General features: G+C 31.8%; 2 protein-coding genes and 1 long non-coding RNA gene across 3 annotated transcripts in view; 1 reads left to right on the forward strand and 2 right to left on the reverse strand.

Moving 5' to 3' along the window:
- The window catches only part of LOC119636874 (lysophospholipid acyltransferase 1), a 23,062-nt gene extending 18,139 nt beyond the window's left edge, over positions 1–4,923 (reverse strand). The window contains exon 1 of the mRNA XM_038032547.1: positions 4,760–4,923. Within this exon, the coding sequence (XP_037888475.1) occupies positions 4,760–4,852 (93 nt within the window). The 5' untranslated portion in view covers positions 4,853–4,923. The remainder of the gene's footprint in view (positions 1–4,759) is intronic.
- Positions 4,924–6,821: 1,898 nt separating this feature from the next.
- On the forward strand, positions 6,822–9,101 carry LOC119636963. The gene is made up of 2 exons (XR_005247195.1): positions 6,822–6,969; positions 8,524–9,101. It is a non-coding gene; the product is annotated as an uncharacterized LOC119636963 (long non-coding RNA).
- LOC119636962 (putative homeodomain transcription factor) lies at positions 8,599–14,803 on the reverse strand. Its single transcript, XM_038032722.1, has 13 exons — positions 14,568–14,803; positions 14,371–14,510; positions 13,973–14,301; positions 13,294–13,490; positions 12,525–13,227; positions 12,393–12,467; positions 12,193–12,322; positions 10,943–11,071; positions 10,691–10,869; positions 10,189–10,409; positions 9,993–10,122; positions 9,658–9,915; positions 8,599–9,591 (listed from the first exon to the last, which is right to left on the reverse strand). The coding sequence occupies exons 1-13, from the start codon at positions 14,591–14,593 to the stop codon at positions 9,364–9,366; spliced, it is 2,745 nt and encodes a 914-aa protein (XP_037888650.1). The 5' UTR covers positions 14,594–14,803; the 3' UTR covers positions 8,599–9,363.
- Positions 14,804–15,758: the final 955 nt, after the last annotated feature.

Genomic DNA, 15,758 nt, shown 5'->3' on the forward strand with positions numbered 1-15,758 from the left:
TTTTTTTTTTTTTTTTTTTTTTTTTTTCTTTTCTTTTTCTTTTTCTTTAAGGCAAAAGTGAAAGATGTGTATAATAAATGTTTGATTAAAACCGAATATAATTTTCTGAATTATTCGCTTCAGAAAACAGTGCTGAAATTTTCTCACTTTCTTTTAGATACATGTGCTCAAGAAAAATTGCTTTTCAAATATGAAGCTTATGCTTGCAGGTCTATCTCATTAATATCGTTACAGAGTGTATTGAGACTTTTGTAACATAGTGTCTTCATTCACCAGGTAGTAGACAGAATGCAAGTAAAACATTCGTGCCATTGACTCATAATTTAAGCTTTCGCATTTTGTTTACATCGATTATTATTTTATGGACACAAATGTTTTGTTTCACAATTTTGTGAGTAATTCAAAAAAGAAACACTAAAGAGTATTTCAAGAATTAAGGTAATTAAGGTAAGGAAATTATGAAAATCGAATATCAAAATAGATATTTTTCATAAAACACAAATACAATTAATATGATTTAATATGATCTACGCATAGCGAATAAAACAGTTAGCAATCGAACGATTCGCGAATGTTCGTAAATTAGATCATCAGTTGACACACAACCATTCAATTTATTATAATTTATTCATTGCTCATTCCTGTTCAATATTTCTTATGCGAGAGAATATTTTTTTTTCCAACTGTTAAGCGGTCTATCTAAGTTTCTATGCAAATAAGACAAACGCTTTTGAATTTAACCAAGTCACACAACCACATCAATGTCGTAGAAACTTGTCGAATATTTGGAAAATAATTTCATAAACACAATTTTATTACCTAAACTTTCGTACCTAATAAGATCTAAATGCGGAAGATCATCTCACATCCACCAAGTATTAGGCCATTACAGCTTACATCACTTGTGGTAGAAGGGTATATCAAGTTTGTGTGGATGTTTGCGAAGCTTCGAAGGAGTTAAGACTTTTATTATATTGTCCGTCCGTCCGCCCGTCTTTTTTTCTGCGCTCAACCTCAACGGGTTCTAATTTGTAAGATATTTTGATGAACTTTGGTACACCAACAAGTTTCGACCCGAGGATAAACGCTACTGAATAAGGTTCGGATCGGATCACCTCTTCGAACACTTTCCATATAACATTTCACTTTAAAAACGTGTTATATGAATAACTGCATTAAGCGAAATTCGGTAGGGTATTTAACGTTACGCCCTGCCCCACTTTGGTGGGCATATACTTCTTATTAAGATGAAGAGAAAAAAATTAAAAAAGAATTCGAATAAGCGAGAGGGAGAAGGAGGGATCAAATAAAGGTTTGTAATTAAAAAACTCGTTGGTGTTGATACGCGTTCTTTTTCATACGAAGCAAAAGTCTTACAAAGTTCATCAAATTTATTTTCCGACTTTTTCAAGCAAACTGGAAATGGGTCAAAGCCCTTTTAACAAGCAATTCTATTTTTGCTTCACTTATCATGTCATATCCTCAAAATATTTTAACCTATTGTAATATATCGGTCCGGGTCCATATTTTGTATAGTTTATAGCTTAAGTAGCGAATCAAAAGTTTTCTGACACCTTTTGATAGAAGCTTAGATAAGTCTTGAGATCTTGAAAGATTCTAAAAATTGAAAAGGTTCAGAAGTTTCCCTGTAGAACCCAAAAAAAAAAAAAAAACACAAGTGTATGCTATTACTTGAGTAAATCTGAATGATTTTTGATAAAAACGTTACGAATGAAAGAAAAAAAGTTCTCGCTTTTTTTACAACGTTACGTCTGTCCCAAGATTGTATTGCACAACAACAACATCAATGAATTCAACCGCATACGCAGATAGGTAGATTGTGATTTTCTCATGCCAGACATGCCGGTTAAATACTATATTTATATTGACCGCTTTTTTTTCTCAGAATTGTTTTATGATCAACTTACATTAAAAAAAATTACGGGAATGGGATAAAGACCTTGGAGAAACAAACAAGCAAAAAACAAAAAAGAGATAAAATTTCAAAGTTAATATCATTGTTTCCATTATTACCTAATGACTAAGTGCAAGTGGTATTTTCTTCCTTGATCTTACAGGGTCCACCATTTGACACCATATACCGCTTCGCACAACGACATTTCAAAGTAAAGTGAGAAGTGCTCGAAAATTTGATCCGGACCGAGCCATTGCACTAAATGTCAGCAAATTATCTCAAAAATGCTGCCACTAGCTTGAACGCAACGATACACGACGGACAGACAAGCAAGCAATCGGCATAATAGAAAGTGCAATTTGTCTCAAGTCCTTCTGGCTATTGCATTTACCCGCACAAGCTTGCACCCACAAGTGATATGATGGGATATCATGGCGAAAGTGCTGGGTATTATTTTTTCAAAAGGTGATGCTATAAAAAAGATTCAATTCATTGAATATAACAAAATTTTTGGAAATAATTTGAATGTTTTAATATATCGAAAACAAAATTTCATAGAGTTTGTAAAAAACCAAGAGAATATTCTAGGTTTCCGAATACCACCTAATAAACGAAAAGATTAGCTAATGATATTAATTGATACAAAACGAATATAAACACGACATTGGGGCATGGTCCACCATTAACTAGTGCACACCATCTCCTAGCTATCCAAATAACAACTTTTCAAAATATGACCTTCAGTTTGAACCCAAGCAGACAGACGGACAGACAAGCTTAAATGAATTCGGGAAATGATTCTTAATTGATCATCAGTATTATAAAAGATGAGTCTATCTCAGGCTCTTATATATGTTGCATACATCGACACAAACTTAACATAACCTTGTACCACAAGAAGGGGAAGGGTATAATATAATTAATATATTACGTTGTTTTTGTTGGATAATTATCTCTTTATATGGTATGCCTATTAGATAATTTACATAATTTACAAATGGGAATACAAACGTATAAGTTTTATAAATTATATATTAGTATCAAAAAAAAAAAATAAATAAATAAATAAAAAAATAAAAAAAAGGAATTTTTTTCTAAGGAAAATCAATTGAGCTTAAATTTATTTCTGCAAGTGTGTTATGCAAGTTATGTATGGCCTCCTTTATATATCCTTGTCAAAGTTGATTAGACATTTTTGTGAAACTCTTTACGCTGTTAGTGGCCGCATAATGCGCTGCAGGAAAATTTAATTAATTTAATTAGAAGGTAACCTAAAACTGTTCAAAACAGACAGATTTACACCCTACAACGCTTGTGATGTAAGGGCACGTTAAGTTTGTACGGATGTACGCTATACCAAAAATGACTTGAGATAAATTCATCTTTTATTATATCGAAAATGACTTTTGGCTCGATCTAAGCTTGCCTGTCTGTCCGTCTGTCTTGTTTTTTTGCGATCCACTTACAAGCCGCAATTTTCCAGAAATTTTGATAAAACTGAGTGCATCGACGTGGTTTGGCCCAAGCACAAATTCGGCTCGGATCGCACCATCTTCCGGTGGAAAGCCTTACTTTGAAAAGTGATCACATTAGTAATTAAACGAAGTGGTGTAGAGTATTTAATGGTAAGCCGCGAACAGATGAAAGATCAAACTAAATTTTAATTGCCATGGACTTGTATCGATTGTTTGCTGCGGTTTGTACTCCTTGAACTATAAACAGACAGATGGGTGTAAATAAAACTTGCTCCATATTAAAAAATATTTGTATAATGAGGATTTCTAGCTATTGCGTAAGATCCCATAAGGTTAGTACATCCTTATCCAATGTTAATTATAACAATATAGAGTTACTCAAGTATTATTTTTGGGGTCATTTTAAGCCACTTTTTCTTACTTTCGTTTCAGTTACCCTCTAAGCGCTCTACATATACATATATAGAGAGATAAAATGATCTAAATGTGATAAAATGTTTGAAATCATCTTAAAGTCAAGAAAATTTATTATGAACCATTCCTCTACAGATTTATTATCGACCAGCATTTTCTGATGCCAAATGATGAGCAGCTTTAAAAGATTGTGCCCTTTCTACACTGAACTGCATCAAAATAGATATAAAATCTTGACGGAATATAATTGAAGACTATCGGCCATCAGTTAGTAACTCTATATGAAATAAGCCTAACAACGTGTTGCTAACCTATCAAATTTTGCAGCTTTAAGCTCACAAATGTGACAAAGGTTTCCAAGTTGTTAGTTTCCAAGTTTGCCCGTAAAAAAAGAAAAAAGTCAATTCATTAGAAAGAATTGCGATTTATAAATTTTTAATTTCATCAAAAGATAAATATGTAGTTTTTTTTTTTTTTTTTTTTTTCTTTTGATGGAAATATTTCGATGCAGTAATCGAATGCGAAAACTTTGCGGGGAAATGAAAAAAAAAGAAAACCTCAACATTTTCAAAGACCAGCAATGAGATTTGTGAGGTTGGTGTGGTTATACCCGCAAGCGTCAACTAACGTAGCGCACATCAGAATAAATAAATAGAAACGTAAATAAATAAATCACTCGAAAATGCAAAAACCATGATTTCTGGGTCAATTGTTCATGTAAACCTATAAACGTTGCAATATACAAAGGAATGATACAAAGCACGAGAAGGAGGGCGACAATGTTGTGATATCTAAAAAGTCACATACAATTACATGAAAAAATAAAATCTAGTTGCGATTTGCGATGAAAGTTTATATTTAAATGATATGACATCACCGGCAAAGGAATTTTAAAAGTGTTTAATTATAACAATGTTTTCTTTTTTTTTTTTTTTTTGTTTTATGATGGACTTACCAAATCAATGGAGAGACCGGAAAGATCGGCTAGCCAGGTAAAGGTGCGACTACCGCCATAATATTCGTGTTCCAGGAAATTTGCTGTTTCCATTTTTCGTTTAATTGAATATATTGTCAATTTTTATAAAATAAATTCGTTTTTAATTTTTTTAATATTTAATTTGAAAATTTCATTTTTGGAAAATTTTCGAAACGTGCTTTGTTTAAATTCTATTCTGTTTTCTGTTTTTATTTAAAAAATAAAAAAAAAATTGCAAAGTTATTAACTGAAAATTTTTACTAACTTTTTATTCTAAAAGAATATAATGTAAGATAAAAATTAACCTCAAAACAAATTAAAAAAATAAATAAATAAATAACAGTTTCAATCAAAATACGTAAATAAAAGAAGTAACACTTCTTGGGAGAGAGATATGTAAACAGGATTGTCTGTGACAAAACTCATGTACATATGTTTGTGTTTGTCCTTCAGAATAAAACAAAAATAAACCACAAGAACGCGAAGTTTCCATTAAACCGACTCTCGTGTACCCATCATCATAATGAAAGTCATATAGAACTAATTTCCGAATCGATTCGTACCGCTTTCATGTGCGACTCTAGTATAAATTCCTGATCAAACTACAAATTATTTTATTATTTGCAAATCGCCATCAAAAAATTCTTGTAACGTTTTCCGGTTCTCTGTCCCCATTTCTAAAACATTTACTCGCTGTTCTTCAACGGAGATGTCGACAGCCTCGGTCATTGCTTTGCAATTTGTATATATATATAGAACGAAAACAGTCTTCTTTGTATCTCGCTTTTTTTTTTTTTCTGTTTTTGTTTGCTCTACAAGAGTTTATGTTGTTTATTAATATTTACATTCCAATTTTTATCACTTATTCACTTTACTTCTTTGAAGCACTACAAATAAATTATACGCGAATCCTTTTATTTATTTATATACATGACCCTTTAAATAATTATTTGCTTTTAAAACAATACTCTTTAGCGGTATTGTTGTTGTTTTGCAGCAAATTTTGCGAAATCTTTCATTTATCTATTTATTTTCTTTACATACAATTTTATAGCACGCGCATCAATTGAATTTTCTTTTAGAATTTTTTGCGTTTTACTCTCTTCAGTTGTTCTTTTTCAAAATTTTCTGCTTTATTATTTAACAAATATTTTGACTTTTTTTTTTTTTTGAATAAAAATTATAAGTATATATAAAAAACTCTACAAATTTATTAAACAATTCTTTTGCTTCTCTTCCCGAATTTAAAGCAAAAAAACTAATCAAAGTTTACAAATTGTTACCAACTCTTAAAAGATTATTCTTTACTAGGGGAACAATGAAATATATTGCCACATAGATAGACATTAAAAACTTTCCAACAAAGGAATTTGCAGACTTCTCCCCATTATGTATTCTTAATTACACTTAATTGGGGACTTTTACCGACGGCCTTGCAAAGTAGCAAAAGTTCTTTTTTTAAAGTAGCAGAAAATTTTGCTACTTTTTTGTTTAATTTGATAATAAAAAAAAAAAAAAATAATGGCGGTCTACTTCTAGGCTAACTTGTAAAATTAAATAAGTTTAGTTTGCTTATTTTCCAAAAAACTAAACACATGAAAACAAAGCGACCAAGTCAAGGAAAAAGAATCGGAAACAAACTGTTTTCAATAAAGTTAACAAAAGAAAGAAAAGCAACAGTATTTTTTATTTATATATATATGCTTTATATACTGTTTATATAGCTTTTCAATTTTAACAGAGTTTTTGTTTGATTTGCCATTTAACAGCATTCAGTTATATTGCTTTGCCATTTAACAGAGTTCATGACGAATATGTTGCCACTTTTTCTTATTCATTAGAAACAATTCTATGTCTATTCCGCATACATTCTTATTGTTTCTTAGTTTTATTTCTTTATTTTGGTATAAAAGAAATAGCAACTAACGGTTTTTTAGCCAAAAACCATTTTGCAAGCGCTTGCGAAAGATTGAGAAAGAAAAATTTTTTAATAAGAGAATTGATTCTACCAAAAAAATTATAGAAAAGAACATCAATTAAACGAAAAAATTAAACAAAATATACAAAAAAATTAAAATTAATTATATAAACTGTTATTTCTGTGTTGTGTTAGTTTACTGTGTAATTTGCTAAATAAAGTAAAGTTTTTATCACACTTTCATTTTCAGTTTCAAATTCATAATTGACTTGTAAGTGAATTTTCTAATTAAATATATATAATTTTTTGCCTAGGAGACCTTAATTTTTCTCCATTTCCTCCATTTCGTCCATAGTAGTTTTTCAGTGTATGTCGTTTTATTTTGATGCATTGCTAAATTTTTAATGCGATACTGCCATACGTTTACGACGATTTTTTTTTGATTTAGATATAGTTTGGTTAAAGGTATAGTAAATTTATTATGTTAAAAATTATAAATCTAATTGAAAATGCAATAAATAAACTTAATACAGTGTTGTAGAGAAGTGTATATGAGAAATAGTTGAACAAGTGATCTAACCTGAATATAACGCTCGTATTTTAGTAAGTTAGCTGCTAGCCTTACCAATAAAATAGGAAATCTTGTTAACACAAGAGATGTCCAGCGCAAAGTAAAGTCTAGTAAAAATGGCCTTGAACATTTGGACGAATCAAAGGACACAGCACGAACGCCATTATGCGCATTATTGTGATAGGCGCTAAAGTTAGGGCTGCTTCACGCAACGGACAAAATAACGAAGTAGTTAATATCGGACGGGAACTTAAAAATTGAAATAGAAAGAGCTTCGGTCTTAACAAAAACAAAGTAAAAAACATAGAAAATATATAACATCAATAATATGGCGCCATGTTGTTGTATGCCGCCAATATGAATATAACTTCAACTTATTGATTCTATTCTCGAAAGGCTATTTCATAAGGAGACACCAACGAGATTCCCAGGGGAAACTATCTGAATCTCAAACGGGTCTCCTTGGCAAAAAATGAAATATATGAAATTGCAAATAATAGGTAATGCACTTACCGTCAATGCTTTTGACTTGAATGCAAACTTTTTTATACTTATTCTATAAACTTTTATTTGTTTGAATTATTTATGTTTATTCAACTTTTATTATCAAATTCTATACACTTATTTAACTTATTAAATGTTGTATATTCTAATGAACTTTTTTTCTTTAAACTTTTCTAATACACAAAATATTTCTTATAATTTTATAATTTTTTTAGTTTTTTTTTTTTATTTAATTTTATATAAATTTTTCTCGTTCTTTTTCTAATTTTTAAACTTTTCAATTATTTTTTTAAAATTTTTTTTCGCAATTTTTCACTTTGTCAAACTTCTTTTTGCACTTGTAAAACGGTTTTGATTACTCGTTAAAATCCGTTAGATACGTTTTTCTTTTATGCCGTTTTTAAAAAAAGTACTATCTATGGAGAATGATGAATAAGAAACCTACACGACGACATAAGAAGAACAAGAAACCTACCATTCATTATCAGTTCAAACATAACTTACGGAAATTTATTGAAAGCTAAGATATATCCATTGATTGCCACTTTTTAGACGGTTATCCTTATTTTTATAAACAAATTCGCACAATTACTCAAATGTTTTAAAAATTTTAATTAAAGAAACAAAAAATTGTAAAGGAAAAAATTCAACTTGAAATTAACTCTTCTTCACTAGGTCACACTATAATATGCTAAGTGTTAATTTTAAGTATAGTGAATTCTATATTTCGTTTAACAAGTGTCCTCATAGTTTCAGCTGGTCTTGGTAACGTAATTGGAGCTAAAAAAAAACTTTTACACTGCATCTGAATAAATTTGCTTTATGGTAGCGTATAACATTATGGTGACGGGCGCTAAGTCAAAGCAGATATAATCTTTTTGGCAACCGTCCACGGCAAGACGGGCCATCACAACACGATTCCCACGACGTTGTCGACACACTTAAATCGTCTGCCTGCAACGAGCTTTGTCAGAATAACAGGTTTCGTTGAGAACTACGTATTCCGCCGTGACGGGTGTAAGAATTAATTAACCTTTAGGTTTAGTATAACTGAAGAAAATAATTCCTTTTTAACTACATAAGAAATATTTGTATTAAACGCACTATTATCTCACTATTATTATTTTGAGAATACTCCAACTACGAGTTTTCTATGTTTCTGTGTTAAATTCCAATCTTGTCATTGTTCCAAGTAATCGTAAACAGGTTTTTATTTAATAAAATTCTATTTTATACTATAACTACATGTAGGTGGAATGGTATTAACTGCTTCAGTTAGCCCTTTGCCAACTTATTTATCTAGTTGGAGCAAAAGTTAAGTTATGTAATGGCTTCAGCATAAATTGAATCTGGCGTTTTTAGAAAAATTCACGCGACTTCAATGAAGTAAAACTTTAACGGAAAATCTGCTGCATTAGTGTGTGTAGTGATTTCTATTGTTTTTATTTGTTATTTAAGTTAATAAATTTTTCTTTTTTTCTTTTGTTAAGGAATCAATGACTAATTTGATTTGTTCAATAAATATGTAAGATAAAGATTTAAAGAATGTCGTGATGCCATGCAATCATTTAATGAATGCTAAGACATACACTATTTAATTTTGATTTTGTGTAATTTTAACTTAAATCCTAACATTTCGCTTAGTACACCTGACAAAGCCGATAATATTACCACTTTAATGGTTGTGAAAAGATATGGATTAGCACTTAAGCCAGATATTTTGAAAGGTGTTTCCAATTCTTTTAATAAATCTGCGGCCAACTTAAGAACGCTATTGGCTACCATAAGCTCATCTTTCTTTTTCGGTTTCTTTTCAATCTGGAAACAAACAAATAAGAATAAATTGCTATAAGGAGTAAAAACATAATAATGATTCTCAAATACCTGTAGATATAAATTAATTTGTTCCGTTATTAAAACGGAAACGCTGCGATACTTATGATGTGTCTTATTGCCTAACGTCATATAACGTAAAACATAAACTCCTATTGCAGTAGACCATAATAACGCTTCTAGATTTAAATGAGAATGCAATTGCACAGAATCTTTCAACCATTCAACGCTGAGAAAACCCAAGAGGAATAAAGTGAGCATAAAAGCAGCTGAGACAATGACATCCACCGAGCGCTGTGGACCTCGTTTCTATCGAATATAGAATATATAGAAGAGATTAATTAAAAATGTACTTATATTGTGGGTGATACTAGCGACAAACAAACCTTTAAGTAGGACCGCACGCTGAGCCAGGTTTTAATGCTACGCACTTTATTCAAACGGAAATGAGGCAAATTTGATTTGCGTGCTCGACGTGACGACGTCAGATGTGAGAATAACTTAGCGTATAGAAACCTGTTGATTAAATATTTAAACTTTTTTTTTTTTTTTTTTAAAAGAGAATGATATACATCAACGAACCTTTGCTTAAATGTTCTTTCTGCCACAGCGAAGATCATGAACAATATCAATGTTAAACAGAGACGTTGTAAAAAGCCTAAAACTAATACTAAACGTTCCCATTGAGTTTGTCCAAAAGCGAATCGAAAAATCGCGATGAATGAAAATGAAGCTTTCTCCCACAACAACATCGGAATATCAAAATAATTAATCTCATCAGACTTATCGTTATCAAAGGTAACCTAAAATTTTAACCAGATTCATAAAAAATGCATAAGCAAAGTTAAACAAATAATGTTTTCGTGTATCAATTTGTTAATTAGGTCTTGATTTTTTATTTTTTTTAATTATTATCCGCATCTGCTATTAAAGAAGAAGAGAAAGAGAGAAATGCACATTAAAATTTCTTTCCTATATTATATATCCGAGAATTTGTTCCATCTCTAGTTTTATATGCTTTCATTATGCTTTGACATTATATGATGTGCGAATTAATTCTTTTGCTTGTTTGTCTTCAACTCACCTCACACAATCGGCAAAAACACGGTATCAATGAAAGCAATATCGAAAAGAATATTCCTATGTAAACATAATCATTTGTCTCGGTCATTGATTCCACGTTGTCTATAATGCATGATGATATCTCTAAAACTGACATTTGAGCTTTCTTGATGTCATGTTGATCCCAAATAGTGCAACTGACTAAATAATTATATATATATATATTCGAATAAATTAAAAGATTACTATTTTTTTTTTTTTTTTTTTTACGTACTTCGATCACTTGCACCATGAAGATTTAATATTGTGGCTGGTGTAAAATCTAAATCACAACCATAATCATCTGAGTTGCCTTTGTAATTATCCGAATTATCCAAATCTGAACTGTAGCTACATTCTTCACCTATATAATGAATGATAAATGATTAAATGGTATAACTTTAGATTTCAAAATTCAAATAAATAAAGAACAGGTAGGAACATTATAGTCGAGCCAAGACCGAACAGTTTAATCCTTACATACGGCAAAATCCAAAAATATACGTAAATGGTTCAAATTTTGTAGTGATCAGTTTTGTATGAAATTACTATAATATTTCTATTTATATATAGTTTTCTATTCTACAAAGGAACAATTCTCATGAAAATCCTTATTAGAGTAGGATCCAAAAAATAGGCCGAGATAGTCCAAATTTAGTACAGTTAATTTTTTTATGTTAAATTACTATTATGATATAATTTTCCTCATGAAGCATTGAAAATTATACCTTTTTGCCGTATAAATTCAATTTTTCGTGAGAGGGAGTTCAAAAATTGACCCAACCGGTGCAAAGTTTTCATTCCAATTTAGAATGCCGACTACTACCCAACCACTTTTACCGAAAAGTTTTGAAAATTGGATTTTTTCCCACATGACGATTTTTGAGGATAGGTTATAAGAGAAGTGGTCGAAAAAGTGGATCGAACCGAACCATTTTCAATAGCGTTCCTCTTTGGACCAAAATAGTATCGGTGTATCAATGTTCATTAAAATATCTCAAGAATTGCGACGAGTAGATTGGACATAAATTGACATGGACAGACATCAGACGGACCGATAGGCTTGGATCAATTTAGATTATGGTTCTGAATCGATCACTATTATAAAAAGTGGTTCTGCCTTAAGCCCCCCTGCGTGCTACGTACACCAGCACTAACTTAATATACCCCGTTCCGCAACCGGTGTAGATATTAACACAAGTAAAAATATTATAGTGGACCGCGAATTACCATTAAATTATTTGCACCATCTCGCTTCACACAGCTGTTCATATAATAAGTTTTCAAAATAGCGCGATATATGATAACAGGTCGACAAAATGTAAAAAATAATCCATATGACCAGACTACTATGCATAAGGAGGTACTTAATATATATGAAAATGTAAATAGCATCCGATGCGTGCTTTTTAATGGCTATTAATATCTGATAAACTAATTAATTCCAGTGGTAGATGGCACAAAAAAAAAAAAAACTAAACTTACTATTTGTTGTTATACCCAGCCATTCGGTAGCCGATGTAGTGCATTCATTATAAGTGGTATTAGCAGGTGTGGCTGGGCTCGATATTAGGTCACCCTCGTCACCTTCTTCTTCAGTTTCCTCACTGCTAACCTGCATGTAGTTATTGGATAATATATTGAATATCCAGACCAAAATCCAAAAGATGTGAGAAATCTCCTACCTCTTGAGAACGCGTCAATTTCAATGATCCGGGAACATGATAGACTTTCCGGCGATAGAATGAACCTGAGGAATTCTGCAATATATACATTAGGAAAAGACCAAAGAATTATTCCAACACGGGTGTTTATACCTCATTCACTTCCTCAACTTTTTGAGAGTGCAAATTAGTTTGATTTAAATTTGAATTTGGCGCATTGTTAGTTTCTTCACCACTTGAGCTTTTACCGTTTAAACTTTCGAAACCATCGTCTTCACCTATGGCACCGCGTCTTTGAGTGCCTGCATTCACGCGATTACGATTTTCTGCTGCGTTTATGTTGTCAACGTGATCATTGTTAGTTGTCCGATCGATAAGATCATCGTAAAATTCCTGTACACATAAATCAATATGCATTGCTTTCGAAGGTGAAGAATTACTGCTCGATGAAACGCTTGCGTTTTCACCCATACTACTTGTGGTGGAAATGGATTGCGGTGAAGTTTGTTGCTGCTTTTCTTGCGTGTCAATTGTAATGCTATTTATGCTCGCACATTTATGTATGGGTGAACGCCAATTTACTCTCCTCAGCTGACATTCCGTATCGTCTCCATTGTTATTGTGAGTGAGATCTAATTGAAGGTGCTTTGTCACATTTTGTGTCGTAGAAGGCGTTGGTTGTGCAGGAGTACAAGAGTTGTGTCTTATTATTGAGGATACATTTTCCTTTTGTCTAAGATTAGGCTGTGATAGATGAGTGTTTTTCACATCACTGCAGTACTTTTTACCCGGTAAGGTCTTCCGTTGATTAGATAATTGAGAAGGCAGATTATCTCCTACGTCTTGACTACGTAATCTTTAGGATTAGCTTTTATTTAATAATGTTTTCTTGCTGATATTACCTTTATTTTATGGTGCTTACTTTACTAATTTTTTACGCCGTCGTAAGCCCACGTCTTTGGACGTGCGACCATTTTGACTTGCATTTGAAAAACGGCGCCGTTTTGAACATTTAGAGCCGCTTTGGGCTATGTTGGTTGCCACTATTTGTGAGTGAATTAAACTCAGTAAAAAACTTAAAGCCATCGGTATTAAGAGTTCCGATATGGACACAATATGCTTAAAAAAAAAAACGTTATTTATAAATGGATAAGAAAAGTGGGCAACTAGTCGAGTTATATTCATTTTCGGGGGAATCTTAATTATTAATTGTGTGGATGTCTGTTAGCCGGTCGACATTTGCTATAAGTCGCAAGTTACAGACACTATTTAAGAACTTCTGTATGTATTGGCGTTTAGATAATGCACAATTGTTTTTGCCCTCGTCAGATTTCTCTATTAATATATCAGCGGACGATGAACGGACGAACACGATTATTTGGACACACAAATACGCACAATGTGTGCTTGATTTTTGTGTTTTTTGTTATGCGAACTGGAGATGGGAATCTTCATTGATAGCAGTCTGTGTTGGCGTGTGCACACTTTATAGGCTATTTGTGCATACTTCGAACTACTGTGATTGCTTCAGCCTGTAGCCCTTCCCTTACTATAACAATATTTGTTTGTAAGCAAACAAACTAAAGACATTTCTTACTCACTTCCGTAGTGTGTGTATTTGCTTCAGTAGATGATGATGCATGTTTCAAAAATAATTTACTATAATTATTTGCTGCAGTTGTAGTCGTCGTCGTTGGTGTTGTTGAAGATGGCACTGAAGAATATTGGTCCAAACGGTTCACATTGAACGTATAGACAGCCCAATTAATCATTTGCGTTATGTAGAGAAAGAGAAATAAAGCAAAGGTATTGGGCGAGGTTTGACGTACCCACCACTGAGCATATAAAGGTAGAAACAGGTAACGTAATATAGCCAAATATATCACAGTTAATAGAGATTGTTTAGGTTTTGCTTTCGGGAACGTAGAACCTTTTTTTTAATATAAAATGAAATTTATTTATTTTTGTTATTGTTTTTATAAATGAAAAAAACACATACCTCTAACTAAATCCACATCGATTAGTTCAGTTTTTAATTTTGCCGTTTTTAATGTCACACTGCTAAAGCCATCAAGTATTTTCTCTTCAACGGTTTTCTCCCATGGTTCCTTATCATAGGTCCCAATCTTTTTCTGATACCTTAAAAAATAATTTCATTCACTTTAGATTTCCTTTTTTTTGTCTCTTATCACTTGCCAAGACACAATATCGTCTAATTTCATAGTGTGTGTTTTCTTTGATTCCTCTACTAAGACTTCGATGAAGGCCAAAGCAACAACAATTTGAAGGATTTCTGTGCCAAAGTCAATGCAAAAGAATAGTCACCGATTTTTTATACCTTATCCGGCATACCATTTGAAGCTAACAACACTATAATGTAAACGCTAAGAATTTCTACAAATTTATTAACTTAATGCTAATTTCTATTGTTTCTTTACTATTTCAACATTTTAAAAGAGTCTGTCATTACTATTATTATTATTATTTCTTTTCTTGAGTTGTTTCAATTTCAATTTTACGAAATTGAACAATAATCGTATAAAACATATGTTCCTGAAAATTGATGGAAAAGTGAAAGAGAAAGTGAGAGAGTTTCTTTTGAATAGAGTTGCCATTGTTAAATAAAGTTAATTTACTGATTTTAACGGTAATTAATATTAGGTAGTTTGAAAAAAATGATCAGTTTTGAAGCAATTTTTGGAGAATAATTTTTACTGTATAATTTATGGTATCAGTAGGCAGAAGGAGGTGGGTCAGTCTCAATTTTTGAAACAGATAATTTTCGTCTTTCTGTATCAGGACTATGTTTTAGTTATTAAATGAATTCTTCGATGCTATGGCTCGCTGGTTAGTTGCATATGAGTATTTATTTCGATTGTTTCTCTAACTTTTTCTTTTTCACCTGTTCGCGAGTAAGCATTGCAAGTTTAAATCGTACGCTTGTAGTATGCACGCTATGTACTAGGCTTGCAAATGCTTCGTTTTATACGCCGAATGCCAAGACGATCTCTTAACAGAACGTATATTTCATATTTTAAGGAAGGACTTGAACTTTAAACAGGTGGCAGTCGTTAAAAATTGATTTTGAATAAAATTATTCATGGAACATTACAAATAGTTTTTACATCTTACACCACTCGCGTGTGAAGGTGAATTTTGTGCGGATGTATGCAACACCCAGAGAGAGCTGAGACAGGAACATCTTTTATCATACCGCTTGATTCAGAGAGTGATGCAGAAAGCGATTATGAATCAATCTTTTGAACGCTAGCCCGTCTATCTATCTGCCCATTTTGTATTGTTATGCTCAACCTATAAGGTTTGAGATATTTTGATGAAGTTTGGTACACCGAAATGTTTTGGTTCAAGGGCGAACGCTATTGGGAG

This window comes from Glossina fuscipes, unplaced genomic scaffold, assembly GCF_014805625.2.
Source record: "Glossina fuscipes isolate IAEA_lab_2018 unplaced genomic scaffold, Yale_Gfus_2 42, whole genome shotgun sequence".
NCBI classification, from domain to species: domain Eukaryota; kingdom Metazoa; phylum Arthropoda; class Insecta; order Diptera; family Glossinidae; genus Glossina; species Glossina fuscipes.

What these genes read in the sequence shown, in the direction of transcription:
- LOC119636962 (XM_038032722.1), bottom strand. Translation starts at nt 14,593, where the DNA reads ATGAAATTAGACGATATTGTGTCTTG. An exon ending in AAGTTGAGGAAGTGAATGAG is followed by an intron (nt 12,468 to 12,524) that starts GTATAAACACCC and finishes TATATATTGCAG; the next exon opens with AATTCCTCAGGTTCATTCTA. An exon ending in GCTGGGTATAACAACAAATA is followed by an intron (nt 11,072 to 12,192) that starts GTAAGTTTAGTT and finishes TTCATTATATAG; the next exon opens with GTGAAGAATGTAGCTACAGT.